The sequence below is a fragment of the Larus michahellis genome, chromosome 7 (genome assembly GCF_964199755.1).
Source record: "Larus michahellis chromosome 7, bLarMic1.1, whole genome shotgun sequence".
NCBI lineage: Eukaryota > Metazoa > Chordata > Aves > Charadriiformes > Laridae > Larus > Larus michahellis.
This window is the reverse complement of record NC_133902.1, coordinates 17,605,608-17,619,001: the sequence shown is the minus strand read 5'-3', so window position 1 is coordinate 17,619,001 and position 13,394 is coordinate 17,605,608. Positions and strand designations below refer to the sequence as shown.

General features: G+C 40.6%; 1 protein-coding gene across 18 annotated transcripts in view; it reads right to left on the bottom strand.

Annotated features, from left to right (window-relative positions):
* AGAP1 (ArfGAP with GTPase domain, ankyrin repeat and PH domain 1) overlaps positions 1–13,394 on the bottom strand; it is a 385,263-nt gene that overhangs the window by 184,242 nt on the left and 187,627 nt on the right. For all 18 annotated transcript variants that reach the window (XM_074595890.1, XM_074595893.1, XM_074595895.1 and 15 more), the window contains one exon: positions 10,709–10,801. In XM_074595890.1, the coding sequence (XP_074451991.1) occupies positions 10,709–10,801 (93 nt within the window). The remainder of the gene's footprint in view (positions 1–10,708; positions 10,802–13,394) is intronic.

Below are 13,394 nucleotides of genomic sequence, written 5' to 3'. Positions count from 1 at the left end.
AATAAATTTTTTAAAGTCGTATTATGGCTTGCTTTATTGATGTTCTACTTTATACCTACATTGCTTTCGATCATTCCCTCCTCCTCTCCCTCAAAGCATTCTGACACCTCTTCGCCATGTTCTGTACTCACTTTCAACGTGCAGCTCCAGGATTTGCAATACACAGGCACACAGAGCAGGATGAGAACACCCCAAGTGGATTAAATTCTCCAAAGCTTCACTGGAGAGACCGCTTGGCTTGCTTTCTGCAAGCTCCAGTCCTACTTGCTGCACCATTACAGGGACCAAAAGCACAGAGGTTGGGGGAACCCATTCTCTGCTGGCATCAAGCACGGGGCGAAAGAAGATGAGGATATTCATGGTAAAGCGTCAAAAAACACCCAAATACTCTCTCCCTTCTCTTACGAACACAGTGCTTGAAAAGAGATCCCTGACTGGTCTATCCTATGAAAAGAGCAGATGCTCTTTTCATACAAACATGGTCAGGTAGATTTTTTTGCCTTTTAAAAAAAAATAAATTATTGTTTATATAAGATAAGCTCCTGCCTTACTATTTCTGTAGATGATAGAACTTCTGGCACTCTCCTCCTCCCTCTTCCCACAGTCTCTCAAAGGATGCTTAAGCTGATGAACATTCCATTCCAAACACAAGCTGAAATACCTCCTTTTGAATCTTAATGATGTGCAAGAGCTATAATCGCACCTGATGTGGCAGCTAGGAAATCACTAGCTACTAGTCAAACCCAGACGTTTCTCCTCATTTCTTTTAAGAAACAAGAGTGTAACATTTGGATAGGATTAAAGAGGATGAACTTGAACACCTCTTACTGGCAATCATAAGCAGTCTACAAACTCTTACAGCGTTAACATGGATATCAAAACATTAAGCAAACAAAAAGCTTTCGTATTTTTTCTTCAGGTTGTTTTATACTATTACCTTCCACTGTTGCCCTAAAAGGCAATGCTCTCCTTTTGCTCACTTTGGAGGTTGTGTCATACAGACAAAGAGAATGTTATTTTTGAAACCTGCCAAAATCGACACTAATAAACATTTACATACCTTTCTTCATCAAGTAAAATTCAGTAAAAAATAGCATACTATGTTTACTATCTAACGAGTTGTATCACTAAGATAAATTTTTGATCTGGGAAGAGTTATGATCTAGTCACCCTGAAATGAAACTGGTTAATTCGTTCACAAACCACCACCTTGTTTCGATTACAAGGACCAGAGGCTCTTGTTGGCTTCAGCAATAGTTGTAGCTTCTTCAACTCAGTCATACACAGTCCAAAAAGCAAATGCTGGAAAAGTTATTTCTCTGAAAAGTTATTTCTCTGAAAAGTTATTAATATTTCATTTATAAATCTTTCGAGCTTTGAAAGTAACATACAAGTCAGTCTAAACTTAAATTTTAGGAAAATAGCATTGCCGTAAGGTCCCTAGAACTCTTGCCCATCACCTCAACAGCCTTCCAAGCATTAATTGGAAGTAGACAAAATGACACCTTTAAATATGTCTGTGGAGCAGCTGTAGGCTGCTCACCTTGGTCTCATAGCGTGCTTGGGACTATCACTCCACAACGTAGCAGGCATTTAGAGATAAAATAAGGGCAATTTATAAGACAGGAGACAGAAAGCTCGTATTTCAGGGACTCTCAAAAACTAGGAAGAGACCAACTAAAAGAAACGCGGTAGAAATTCAATCCTTATACACCAGAGACCCAAATTCCAGCTTTCTCCTGCAACCCTGAGACACATCAGGAAGGCAAACCAGTAGAACCCAGAATGCGGGAGGAAGCAGATGACCCGGTGGGACAGACTGACAGGCAGAGAGGGAAGAAAGAAGAATTGTCTCAGTCCGAGATGCTGAGGCTCCTGCCCAGGCCTGCCTGCTTCGGCTAAGGGCCAGGCTGTAACGCCTGCAGCTTGCAGGGTTAAACCCCGCACACCCACTGAACCACACCGTACTCTCATCTCCTTCCACTGTTCGGAACCAGAGAGGTACAAATTAAAGTAAGCTTCCTGAAACTGGTGGGGAAAAAAAAAATAATAGTCCATTAAATCCAGAAACTTTTAAATGCTATTTTTTATGCCAAATACTTAGGACTACTGCGTTTCTCGGGATGGTATCTGAAAATCACCAACAGTAAAACACACAAAAACAGCTCTCGCAGTCAAACGAAACATTATTCCAGGCAGGTACATGGAGCTGTAGCCGTTCCTTTGATGTAAGGGCACATTTGATCTAATTGGAAAAAATATTTCAAGTGCACTGGGAATAGTCACTGTTAACTGAATGCAACAACAAAAAAGGAAAAAAGAGCATGCAGACCCGAGGGAATTACCAAATCAATTAACAACTAATTCAGGAACTAATTTCTGTATTGCCTCTTAGCACAAAACTGTATCTTTAATTTCTCCTGCAATAAGCATCACCATGATAGTCCTAACACACTCTGACGCTTTAAATGAGTTTACAAGTATCTCTTTTTGATTGGCTATATAACATTATTTCTTCACAGTTCAATGCAACCACAGCCAAGCGCTCTGAAATATTTAATTATACTGGTAGCTACCAGTTAACAATTTACAGAACCACAGCGAGTACAAAACATTTTATAACTAGTAATCAGCTAATTAAAAACACGGCAAAATGTGTATATTCTGATTATAAACAATTGCGGAGGAATTACACAGAAGATTTCAGCACTAAGAGCATTTGGCTAAAAACCATACCCTCGTGTTTGTACAAGCAGATCTGGACACTGATTACTGTGATTAGGCAGAAGTGTGACAGAGGAAATTACACCTCATGCTAGATATAAATAAATAAAACTATGTCATCTGCCAGTTCTTTGTTAGTGGCATCGTTTCTGTGTTTTGGAAAGCTGCTCTCTGGAGACACGGATACTGGCTTGCTAACAACTCTTTAGAAGCCTTAAACGAACATCAATAAATAAAACCCAAAAGCTGTCGTAGTTGTGGTGAACGCTTTGGCGTTGAAGATGGAGTGGTTGGTGTCTGTGTGTCACTGAAACGGGTGTTGGGTGCCGGAGCTCTGCAGGTAGTGCCTGTGCAGAAGGGTGCGTTACGTACAGAAGAGCCACATGTAACCAAGGCAAGTAAATCCTGGAGCTGTGTGTGCCCTTCCAGGTGTTTTCTGCCGTCCTTCTTTTGGTCATTACACGCATTACCCATTTTTTACTCCATAACGTAAGTGGATTTTGTATGGGGGTGGAAGAAATAAGGGCTAGCGCTCGGCAGCGGGTGGCAGGGTCTGCTAACACTGCAGCGTCGTGTGTCCGTCCTGCTCGTGCCGTGCTGTTTTCTTTCGCCCTGTCAAGCCGTATGAATTAACCAAGAATAGACGCTAAGATGGTTGCTTATTTGTTCTCTCTTTTTGGTAGACTCCAAGTAAACATTTACATTCAGGAAACCTGCTGCAAAAAGCATTTGTTGTTCTCGGGTCTGACACTTGCCCGAAGCATTACAGTGCTCTTCTGCCAGTGAGGAGGACTAAGGACATCAGTTTGACTGACTAGACGTGGCAGACGATCTCTTTTCACAACCTATTTCCAAGACACTGCCATACTCGCTGCAATGCTCTAACAGCTGCGCAGACAGCCCTGGGTATTTTAGGGGAAAAATAGATTTCAGGTACGGTGATCTCGCTCGTTCAATGGGAAGGACCAAGATAACACGGTGGTGTGTGTTATTCCACACAAGAATCACGTAACCGTGACCGTACATGTAAACGCCCCATCTAGAGCTAAAAATTAGTGAAGGAAAAGGTTAGGAAGAAGAAAACCACTAGTCAAGCAGCTGCACCTGTAGGGGACTGAAGGGAAGGAGGCATCTGAGCAGCATGGGGTAGGAGGCAGGCAGGGGGTCAGGAAGATAACATGGGGCAAACAAGGTTACAAAACGAAAACGCTGGAAATTTAGTGATCAGAAATAAGGGAAGAAAGGCAAACGGGCAGCCTAAGCTTGGACATGCTGAAGGAAGAAAGGAAGGAAAAGGGCTAGTACCAGAAGATCCTGCCTCACCCTACGGGTCTCCTTGCCCTCCACAGTACCGATGGCCGCCGCAAAGCGTTCTTTGGTGGGGCTGGAAGAGGCACGAGGTCACTAGCAAAGCTTCTCCCCAGACACACATCAAGAGCGAATGCTAAAACTAAGTCTAATAAAAACAAAGTTTGAGACAAGCTACATCAAAGTCCTTCTCTTTTATTTGAAAGGCGCTTCCTAAAGCCCTCAGGCCAGGGGCTGCCATGCAGGTGTTGACAATCTAAGCGAGGAGTGCCCAGGTGAGACCAGGATGGGGAAAAAAAATAGTAATTGAGAAATACAGCAATTCCCAATTTCCCAGAGATTCTTTCCACAGAGCAGCACAAAGTGGCAGAAGAGTTCACTAGGCAAAAACCCTTAACTAAACAAAAATTCTGTATTTTGGCGTTATGGACGTCAAAAATAGCAAAGATTTTTTCCCCTGAATAGGAAGTTTTTGACAAATTGCTTAACTTACATTCTTCTAATGCTAGGACAATTGGGAAAGGATTGAAAACTGACAACGCAATGGCCAGGCTTGAAACAAAAAAGTTAATAGGAAATTCTTAGCGATACACGATTTTTTTAAAGTTACTTTAAAAAAATTGCTGATAAGGGATCGTAAGTTGCAACACAACTTCTCAAATATTTCAGAAGCTACTTAACCAAGCTGACTTTTTTTCATGCAGAGTTTCACATTTGTTGAAAGCATTTTCCAATAGTTATCTTTGCCAAGTTTAATGGTATTTTTTATAAAATTCAGATGTATGTTGTGAAGTTCCAGTTTTGTTTATGCCCATTTGAAGGAAAAACTTGTGCCTCCAGGAACCAAACTCTTCTTCACGAAAAGCAAATCAGTGATGCCACCCCCATTTGGTGACAAAGCCTTTATCCTAGCCCTGACCTGAAATATATTTGCCATTCTTAGTTCAGTTAAAAAAAAAAAAAAGACAAAAAAGACAAAAAAAGACAAAATACCTAAATTCAGTAAGATTATTTTAATGTACTGAAATACGTCAAACTGGTAGGCAAAGAAGGTCATTTGAAATATCACCGAAAACTAAAGCCTGAATAAGATATTCAACTTTCTCCATTAACACAGCCATTTGCAAACTGAGAGAAGCGAATGGATTCTGAAGTTCACCTTTGCAAGTCATGGATGGCAAATTTTTCACTATGTCATCAGTGCAACATTAACCATTAGAACATTTATTTTTTAATCCAGACTTCAAGTTTGCTATTCCTAAATGATGCAGGAGTCTGGGGACACGAGAGGTGCAGCACCTCCCAGGGTAAGCCATGGGTTGTGGCAACCCGTCCAAATCTATTTTGACCAGTTTTTGGTAGAAGAACAGTCAAGGTTATATAGTTGGACTATAGAATAATATGAACATCTGTGATTAAGTGCAAATGGCAAATAGAAGGAGGTCTGAAAGCTGAAAATCAAGGCCAGCTCTTATGTATTTATTTACACTCTAATCTGGGGGGGATATGGGTAGGAGAGGAAGAAAAAAAAAAAAAAAAAGCGAGCACACAGCTGCCATCCCAAAAACAGACCTCCCATCTGCCACCCACGATTTGCATGTCACCTTCTCCAGGCTCATTTGTACTTCATTAACTGCCATTGACTTAACAAGATTTATGCAAATGACACCATAGGAGCTCGCTAACTCCCACTGCAATCAAGTGATTATGTATGTACAATTCTCCACAGCAATGAAAAATTAATACATGACAAGCCCACTCACCGCTGAGCTGAGCGTCTTGCTTTTATTTTTCTTGTTGTGGGTTGTTTTTGTTTTTTTTTTTTTTTTTATTTGAATATGCCCTACAAGATTTTAGCAAGACCACAGAAAAGAAAGTAATCTTCCCAAAATGCTGCAAAAAAACCTCCCTGTCCTAGAAAGTGTGCCACTCTAAACTGGACAGCCTAATACACGCTTCAAAATACGCACTCAAGCGACCAGGAACACATCTTCGTTTTCAGAATAAATGTTTTTGCACGGAGGACAGTCCAAACGGAGTAAGCCATTCACCCCGACTTGGCTTTAAGAGTAGTATTAGCATGGCTACAGAATATTTCTAGTTTAAGCACCTCTTTCTCAGAAGTACAGAACTTTCTATGGATTTGAACTTTGGGCTAATATTGTTCCAGACGTTTTTCTGACTCCATTTGATTAGCCGAAGATATTTAAATAGCACGTAAGTGAGACTGCAGAAAGAGCAATTACGTTAAAACCCAATCATTTTAAAGTTAGATTGTAACATGTAACAAAGCAAAAGCCAAGAACCTCTGCAGTCTCCTATAATGCCCTCCAAAACATTAGAGGCATTAAACATGGGATCTTACCATTCTTTCACATTTTTTTTTTCTTTTTGGAAAATTACAGCACCCACAGCTCTCAAAGGATGCTAAAAGCACAGGATTTAAGGCATGCTGGTACTGCTACGCATGCAAAAGGTTTCTGTACCTCCCCGGGAAATTGGCCTTCCCAAAATTTCACTCACTTTAGAGTATTTTGGCAGAAGTTAGCAGTCACGTTTTAAAAACACACCTGCTTTTCATTGCCTACATTTTGGGTTTCTGCTGGGCTAAAGAAGGTTCATCAGAACCGTTTTATATGGCTTAGCCCAGTAAAACCATATTTAGCACTGCAGTGAAAAGTGATTTTTAACATTTGGAAAGGACAGGAAGAGTAAGAACATTAAATTAACTCTTTTCGACCAGACTGCTCTGAGTTAAGGATAAAGCCCTGAATGAGTGAGGTGTTTCCTTGGAAGGAAATACGCCACTTACAATTTTACCTATTTTTCCCAAACTCTCAGGGATTCAGGGACCAAGAACACAAATTCAGGAGCAGGTTACAACTCTTGGCATCTTTTGACCAAAAACCGTACCAAACTCTAGTAGCTGTGTAGGTCGGTATTCGGGTCCCAGAAAGGACGTAATAGAGAATTAGAAGCGACTCTTCATGCCACAAGATGTATATGCGCATTTAGAGAGAAATCAGGAAAGGAATTAAATGCCCCTACAAAACCCCACTCCTCTACCAGTGTAAACCATCTCCAAATATACAAAAGCATCACTTTGACAACAGACATCAACCACAGTTGGTTAAACAGCTGGAATATGGACCTGGTTCTTATGAAACAATTGTAGTTGAGATGAATGACAAACTCCTCGCCATCACATTTTCTACACTTCCTAGAGAGCTGATTTTTTTCACACGTTTATCCTGTGCTCTCCCCACCACACACAAACTTGACTAATATCAGCTCTTCCTCCCCCCTTTCACGAGTGCCTCTAGTGCTGGAAGAGATTTCATTTTTTTTCCTCAAAACCAGAACATTTCTGATCTCCAATTAACTTGTTTTGGTTTTAGTTGTGTTTTGGTATTTTTATTTCTAAATTGTTGTTGTTTTGGGTTTTTTTTTGTTTTGATTTGGTTTGAAGTTGGGAAATAGTATTTCTGATTTTTGGGAGACCCTCAGTAGATAAGAACGACCCACAGGCATCATAAAATACCCTGGATAAATAAGCCATTGATTCCAACACCTGAATAGTAAGGCTTTTCTTTTTTCTATTTGCTTTTTTGTAATTACCTTTTCTTCAAGTAGCAGTGGACTGAGAACACAAAGTCCACTGTATGTGAATCTCAACCGTAACATATTATTTTTTTTTTCTGGTTAAATCTGCGAATAAGCTCACCCAACCCAACTGACGCACTGGTCTACCAGTATGAGCTTGGACTTCTACCTTGCACCAGAAGCACAGCCTTGCCAGAAGCCCTTTTAAAGTATTGCTGCCACACACATAGAATGAAGACCAACGGAGAATAAAACAAAGTATTGATAAGAGATATTAAAAAGGCCTGGTCGCTGCATACTTTTGGAGATGTACCAATAGAAGAGTACGTGCATGAAGCCAGCAAAGGCATTTTGCTCAAGAGCAGCTTAAAGAAGTTGGAAAACGTTTCACATAACCGGAGGTTACTCCTGATCCTGGCATGGGGTAGTGCAGCAATCTGCCTTTCGGACCAATAGGAGGATGAGCATTGGAAAACACGGCAAAAAAAAGATGAAGAGTCTTTTAATGAAATAATAAGCTGGCTCTCCCACAGCAACACCATGAATACTACAATCTGCATTCGACTTCCTCAAAAGACTTCTCTTTCTGTTCCCTGGCCGCTTCTCACAGAAGCATACCCTGATGGAAGGGGTGTCTCATTGCAAGAAGGCACAGTAGCATGATATACTGAAGTGTTTAGCTCAAAAAGTTCCTTTTCACATCCCTCTGCCTTATTCACAGTTAATGCGTAAAATAAGAGAATTCCAGCAGGAATTTCTGCTGCCTCAGAGAAACATCCAAGTATCTGGCACCGATAGAGCCCACCAACAACAGCAATTTAACTGGGTGCCACCTCTCCTGATAGGAGCCCTCCGTCTAATTAGTGGGTAGACAAAAACCCATCCCGCTGGTCAAACTTCAGGAGCCATTTTTCTGCTTGAAACCGTGTAGTTTGTAATCAAGCACCACTTCAAGCTAATGTATGTTTTTTAACAGTAACGAAACATTGTCAGTATGAATTATACATCGTATTTCAATTTTTAGTTAACTGTTCCCACGTCAAAAAGTATTTTGTCCTATTCCATCTTCTTTTGCTTCAATTGCTAGGTGATGCTGGTCTCCTACGCTTTACTGAAGACCATCTCTAAAGCAGAACGACAGACCAGTATGATGTGAAATACCACTGGTAGCAGCCATCCTACAACACTCCATGCCACTCAACCTCCCTCTCCCTAGCACCCTTCCAAAACCCCGATGAATAGGACGGATCTGCTGACTACAGACCTGCTCAATATTTGCTGATAATTGCTTGCGTGTGACAAAATGAAATTACCATAATTGGGATTAATAACAAAAAGTACACGTTCCCCAAAGATTGGTCACACTCAGTATACAAGCGGGGCTTGCAGGGAGAATTTTTCAATACAGAAATTCAAGAGATGGTAGGAGATATTTCATTATAACATGGTATATCTTACAATACTCTTCCTACAGGTGCATTTTTAATCAACCTAATTTCATACAACAGCATTTTAGAAAAGAACAGTAGGTATGCCTTGAATAAATATTGAAAAGTATACTCCTCAGTTTTTCATTCTCAGCTGCATTCGCAGACACTTCTGTTTAATTAGCATTACCCAAAAGAATTTCGGCCGGTCTAACCCATCTCATACCATACAAAAGCTGTAGAAAAAAAAATTGTGTCTTGTTTTAAATGCCTGGAATCTCCTCCCCTGAACGCAGAGCCAAATACTGAGCGCTTATCTGGTTTCAAACTGCTCTTCTGAATTGCAGTGTGTTTGATTAAAATTTTTCTACTAGAGATTCACAGACACCGCAGCACTTCTGCTGCCTGATGGTCCCAAAAGCTCTTTTTAACTGCCTTTAAGAAAGAAAAGCCCTGCAAATACTTAAGGGTACAGAACCATCTCCCCCTCACTCCTCAAAAGAAAAAAAAAACACAACCAAAACCCAACCCCCCCCCCAAACACGTAAACCCACCCGCAAAGAACAGACCTGGGGCTACCTGGAGAGATGAACCATGGACTAAGGAAAGATGAGAAGCGGCAAGTGACCCTCTGGAGGGCAGGAAAGCCACCAAACGAAACAGGAAACAACTGCGTGGGAAGAAAATAAGCTCCCTTCCCTCGGCACTTCGGCTATCTCCAGCAAAGTGACTCACACAACAGTAAATACTTGCAAACACTATCACAGAGACTATTTGTAAGCATCCCGTACGAACGCCTAGTGTGGTGTTCTCAACTGTATGAATTCAGTGTAATTTAATTTGAGAAAGTAAATGATCTCATTCACCTAAATACTTCGCATCAGATGCTGGCATTGCTTTTGCCTTTCAAAGGAGTGTTCACAGCTACAATTTAGCATTGAGTTTCCGGGCTAATGAAAGCGCATCTAGGCTAGTAAAACAGACCAAAACAAATCCTTGAATTCAAGTCCTGTTGTGTAATGAGGAAGTTTAATTAAGGCCACACATTACAGCTGTAAATGTTCTCTTATATAATAAGGTCTAAATGAAACTGAACCTAATCAAAGTTACAATTCCTTCATTAGCAAATTACAAACAAGAGCGCACAGCTGACACACCGGCTATGATTATCACAACTAATTGCCTCGTTGTTACAAACCAGCCCGAAACTGCGTTCAGATGTCCGTCTGCAGTAGCAAATTAGGGCCACATCAGGCTATTTCTGCGATCACAAGGGGCTCTTGTAGAGCGATCTGATTTACCCCGCCGACTGCCAGCACACGGCCCAATCAAAGCCCTCTCTACAAAGGCAGCTTTGAAGCCAGCACAGCCTAGAAACCCGCTCCATATGCAGGCCGGCAGACTGCACTTCATTAGGCCTGTTGTCACATTTTCCCTCTTCTTATTCTAATGATCCTATTTTAATACACATAGGAACCTCTCCTAATTGATGTCAAGTGAGTGACTTCCACATTCATCACCGGAGCACATCAAACGCGTCTTGGCGCATGGGCCCCGCCATCAGAGTGCTTAAGACCCGAGGTGTGTCTCCAACTACCGAAAGCAAAAAAAAAAAAAAGGGCAAAAAAAAAGTATTTCAGCATTACCTGTTTAATTGGGATTGCGCGACCGCTTCCAATGCTATCTGTTCTGCTCTCCAGGACCTTCTTCTCTTTGTCTGGGTCACTCCCTTTCCGAGACTGCAGAGCAAAAAGAAAGTTTGTGCTCCATTAAATGTAGCAGTTCACACAGAGGATGCTTTTTTTTTTCCTATTTTTTTTTAAAAGCAATTTTACGAAAAAAAAAAAAGTATTTTGCCACATAAATATAGACTCAAAAGGTGCAGGTGAGAACCTACAAAAGTACCCAACCATCCAAAACTCTGAATACTAAAATACCACCTCTAATTTTCAACCATCCACTTGTTTGAAACGACATTTGGGTGTAAAGAGTTAGAGTTTCACTGCCTGAAGACCCAACAAATCAGAGGACACGTTTCTGAAGTCTCCAATAATAGCTTCAAAGAGGAATGAAGGTTCCAGCTTCTCATTAAAAAAAAATAAATTGATACACACATGCATACATTTAACTTCCATCTGTGTCGGTTTTAGAATTGATATCAACCACTTAGAAATGCGATTTTATGATGCTGGTTTTGATCATGTTGACTTTAACTTGTTATTTTTTTTCTACTTTTGGATGGTCAGAAAGTGGGAATCGCAAGAAAAGGTAGTGAGTGAGGCTGAAAAAAAGTTATCTGAACACAATGAAGAAAAATCAGCATGAGGAAAATTTAACCAATGTTTAAAACCTGAATTGCCTGATCTTGGCTTTCTATAATGCTAGAACTGCCCCAGGAGTAAGCTCCCAGTGCTCACTTCATGACTTTATAAAGTTATATAGTAATTTTAAGAAGTTATCGAGATTCCAGTCCATTATTGTGAAAGAACGCACGAGCATAATGATTGTGACAGATTTATTTTATTACGAAAAGAAGACCTGAGAGTCGTCCTCCTTAATAACTGAACTGACAAGTGACAACTTCACTCCATTACTTTTCAATAGGAACATTACTCACACAATATCGAAAATGGGAAAACATTTTCATGTGCTTTTCAAATCAGAGATGATATATGAAACGAATACATTTGCCATGTCCGGCACCACAATGGGAAGTTAATGAAAACCAGAGCGACACAAGATCCCGCTTTTCATTTGCGGTAGAAAGAGATGTTTGAAAGACACTGAAATTAGGAGACCGATTAGGATTGCGGATAGCTAATATCCATTTTCCACATTATATGAAGGGGAGGAAGGAAGAAAAATAAAATAAAAAAAAATAATCCCCAAAGCAGTTGCTTTCAGGCGCGAGAGGAGGGAAGGGGAGGGAGAAAACCCACGGAGGAGGACTTCAAGCAACACCATTCTAAGGAACACATTTACCCAGCAGGGATCCCGTGCTGCTTTCCCCACTCCGCCGGGAGCGGGCTCCTATCACTAGTTACTATGGTTCGGGGCAATGGAATGACGTGCCAGGGAATTAAACAAAGAATAAATGAAAGCAAGCAAAACAAGTGGGAGGGATGAAATCCAATGTTCAGGATAACTATTGTTCCCCATCCTTCAAAACAGATTTCTGAATCTGAAAGTGCCACTTCCCAATAATACAAGGCAAAACAATGCTTCAATGGTGCAAAGTGCCCGTAAGTGACATTTTAAAGAAACTCAGTGAGGGTAGCCAAATCCTGGGGAGGGAAGTTGTCAACTTGAATGTTTCTTTTTTTTATGTGACTTTTTTAAAGAAAGGATCCCGCTTCTGAAAAGCAAGCTAAATATCTATGCACTATTTCTCATTTTTATTTTTAAATCACCATGTCTTCCATTCCGTAAAAGTAACTGCATCTGGAAATAGGTGCATCTGCATAGAGAAGGGAAACATCCATATGCAAAATGTTGTCAAATACCAAAAGTATAGAAATGTAGAAATTTCTGCTAGGCAAATTCTATTCTAGCTTCTAGAATAGACTAAATTTTCAAGGGGAGAATCTTAGCAGCCTCTGCTATTTATAAAGACAAATCGTGCAGTGAAACAGAGATATATTCCGATCTTTTATGCTTTTGTACCTATGACACAGGCAATGCATCTTTCATCCTATAGCATAAAAAAAATAGACTCTAAACCATACTGGATCAACATTTGCTAGGACTTTTTCTGATGTCACGACAACACGTGAAGTCGTTCTATTTAAAACTTCTTCAAGCGAACCAGAAGTCCAAAAAAATTTAAAACACCTGCATGAATATAATTTGACTCATTTCTCCTTTTTATTGGAAGTCATACGCAGACTTACGTCAACTTGAAACCTTCACCAAGTTAGGTCTGTGAAATAAGTTTTAGTCCCAGAAGGATACAGCACCCGGGTCTGGGCACAACCAGAATCCCGGATCAGCACTCCAGAGAGTCCCGAAAGTAACAACGCTGATCTCTTAATAGTAGAGACTGAGACAGAGTTCATCTTAACTTTTTAAAAAAAGTCTTGCTTGCAATTCTGCAAAGATTTAAGATGGGCAATAACGAACATGGGAAAGGAGATGCACCTCACGGTACCCGAAGTTCATTCACCCCGTTTGGGATTGAACACGGTTACAGGCAGAGTTCTTTGCTGAAGTGACCCTCACACCCACCTGAAATCCCCACCTGCGCTACACACTGTTTGTTAGTCGCCCCTGTTAAAACACTGCACAAAACAAAGGACATTTAGCCTTCCGCTAATATTTGATCTATTTTCTTAA